We start from the raw sequence: 2,302 nt of genomic DNA on the forward strand, positions 1-2,302 counted from the left end.
GCCATAAACTCCAGTGTGAGCAACAATGCCTCCAGTATTGGAACGCGGGACCCTCGGCGCATCATTCGTGTCAGCCTGTTGCCAGAAACACATCGCTCATCTGCAGATTTTCTTGACTGTATTTTTGGTGTAAGCACAACTTTTTATGCCCAATAGCATTAACTACAAACATAACAGGCGGAAGTCACAACCACGCGTCCTTTTATTTGCTTTCCCAACGCACTTGCATGCGACTGCCGCATGCACGGACTTACCGCCTGCCCAGAGGGGTCAGAAGGGAAGAGCTTATCTTGCAAAGAGCCGTTAGCAGNATGCACGGACTTACCGCCTGCCCAGAGGGGTCAGAAGGGAAGAGCTTATCTTGCAAAGAGCCGTTAGCAGATACTCGGCTTGCAACCACTCCAGACCTAGGTTTGTTGCCAGTCTGTAAGCCACGCGGCTTTTCTCTACAAGCACAGTAAACTAGAGCAAATAAGCTTCAGCTGTATTACGCCCTCCTTAACACATAATGTGTTTATCTGCGTCATTGTAGCAAGGCACGCATGCATTCTGAAGTATCTGTCTCAGCCTACCGGGGCCACTGGGTCCTACGATCAGGATCGCCTGCCGAGGCTCCTGAGCAAAGGCCACTTCGTCTTCTTCCGTTACCATAATAGTGTGTTCCTGCGGTGGCTCCTCAGCTTGAAGGTATGCTTTGTGCCAGGGTTCTTCATCCTCCTGTCCGTCGCTCAGGAGTGCTGCAAGCGCATGCATGGACTGCAGGTTTAGACAAGCATGCATAGTCCTCTATAAGAAACATGCGCGTGGGAGGATACACAAGTCTGCTCAATAAGAATTTCGCTTATAAAAAGTGTTGGCTCACGGTCCGTCTCCTGATTCAGTTCAATGGGTACAGAGGCCTCTTCCGTTATAGGTTCCTTTTCATCACCAGCACCCTCCCCTGAAGGAATGAAATTAGTATGTTCAACGGGGAGCAGGTCCGTTGCACTGTGTAGCTGCATTATGCAGAATTTTCTGTTGCTGTATAGATGCATCGTATTTCCAGCAGTAGCACGTAAGCTGAGGCCATAGCCAAAGTTCGACGCAGGGGAATGTGCCGGCATCGTTCACTTACTAAGGTGCAGGAGAGCTGCATTGAAGTCGGAGCGACGCCTAGCAACAACGGAGCCTACTCCCTTTATCATGATTGATCGTCGGAATGTCTTTGCGTTTGTCCGTTTCAGTGATTCTTCGCACAGACTGTAGAATACCCGTGTCTTGAAGTTCTCTGGCCGCCGCCGCGCTGGCTTTGGTGAAGGCTGCTTCGCGTCTTCTCCTTGAGCAGCTGATTCATCGTCAGCGGCCTCTTCCGTTGGTGTTGCCTCTTCGGTTTCTGGGTCTGGAGCAGGTTCCTCTGTCTTGGCCTCTGTATTCTCTCCCTCTTGGCCTCCATCTTGGGCGGGTTCTTCTGGCTCGGGCTCTGCCTCTGGCTCCGGCTCTGGCTTCGGCTCTGGCTCGGGCTCCGGCTCGGGCTCCGGCTCCACATCTTCATGCGGCTCCGGTTGTGGCTCTATCTCCACCTCCGGCTCAGGCTCCGGGCTCGGCTCTGGCTCTGCCGCAGTTTCCTGCTCTGGAGGGGGTGTGGGCTCAGGTTCCGGGTCTGGCTCTCCAGGAGGCGTAGGGACCGGTGTTTGTTCACTCTTGTCTGATGATAGTGCATTCTTGAGGTCCTCCAGGCTCAGGTCATTCCCCTCAACGGATGCCAGATCTTGCAGCAGCACAACTTGAGCATCATCCAGTTGACACACCCCTTTCTGCGGTTCCGGTTCAGATTCACTTTCTTGCACTGCCTCGCTTTTCGTTATTTCTGGTTCATCCACTTGTTTTTCTAGCGCTGGAGGAGCTCCCTTGAGACGAACTAATTTCTTCATACCCTCCATCTGCACTGGTAGCCCAATGGAATTGAATTGCCTGAGCTCATCCTCGGAAACTCCGGATATTCGAAGGGGCAGGTCGCTTTTGCTTTGATAATCTGCGAAGTGTCGGCGAGCACGTGGAGGCGTCGGTTGTGGAGTTGTTGGCTCTGTAGTTTCATGCGCAACAGGCTGCGGCGTTTCCTGTTCTTCCTCAGCGGGAGGTTCTGGGGTTGTGGAGCTCTGGCGCTCGATCGGTTCCTCTTGATTTCGCCTTTCCTTTAGGACCGCTGAGATAGATTTTGAGAAAACACTCTCCAGAAATGCCCGAGAGGCAGCTCCCAGCGGCGCTATGTTCGAGTAGTCCGCCCATTCGGTTGTCATCGGTTCATCTTGTGATACCTCCGTGC

General features: G+C 53.0%; 1 protein-coding gene across 1 annotated transcript in view; it reads right to left on the reverse strand.

The window, feature by feature from the left end:
- Nucleotides 1–321: 321 nt before the first annotated feature.
- Nucleotides 322–2,302, reverse strand: part of EMH_0060700 (uncharacterized protein) — a gene marked incomplete at both ends in the record, with an annotated part of 3,952 nt that continues 1,971 nt past the window's right edge. The window contains 4 exons of the mRNA XM_013497821.1: nt 322–446; nt 573–737; nt 863–940; nt 1,115–2,294. Coding sequence (XP_013353275.1) covers nt 322–446; nt 573–737; nt 863–940; nt 1,115–2,294 — 1,548 coding nt within the window. The remainder of the gene's footprint in view (nt 447–572; nt 738–862; nt 941–1,114; nt 2,295–2,302) is intronic.

The sequence above is a fragment of the Eimeria mitis genome, genomic scaffold (assembly GCF_000499745.2).
Source record: "Eimeria mitis Houghton genomic scaffold, Emh_scaff2957, whole genome shotgun sequence".
In the NCBI taxonomy this organism is placed as follows: Eukaryota; Apicomplexa; class Conoidasida; order Eucoccidiorida; family Eimeriidae; genus Eimeria; species Eimeria mitis.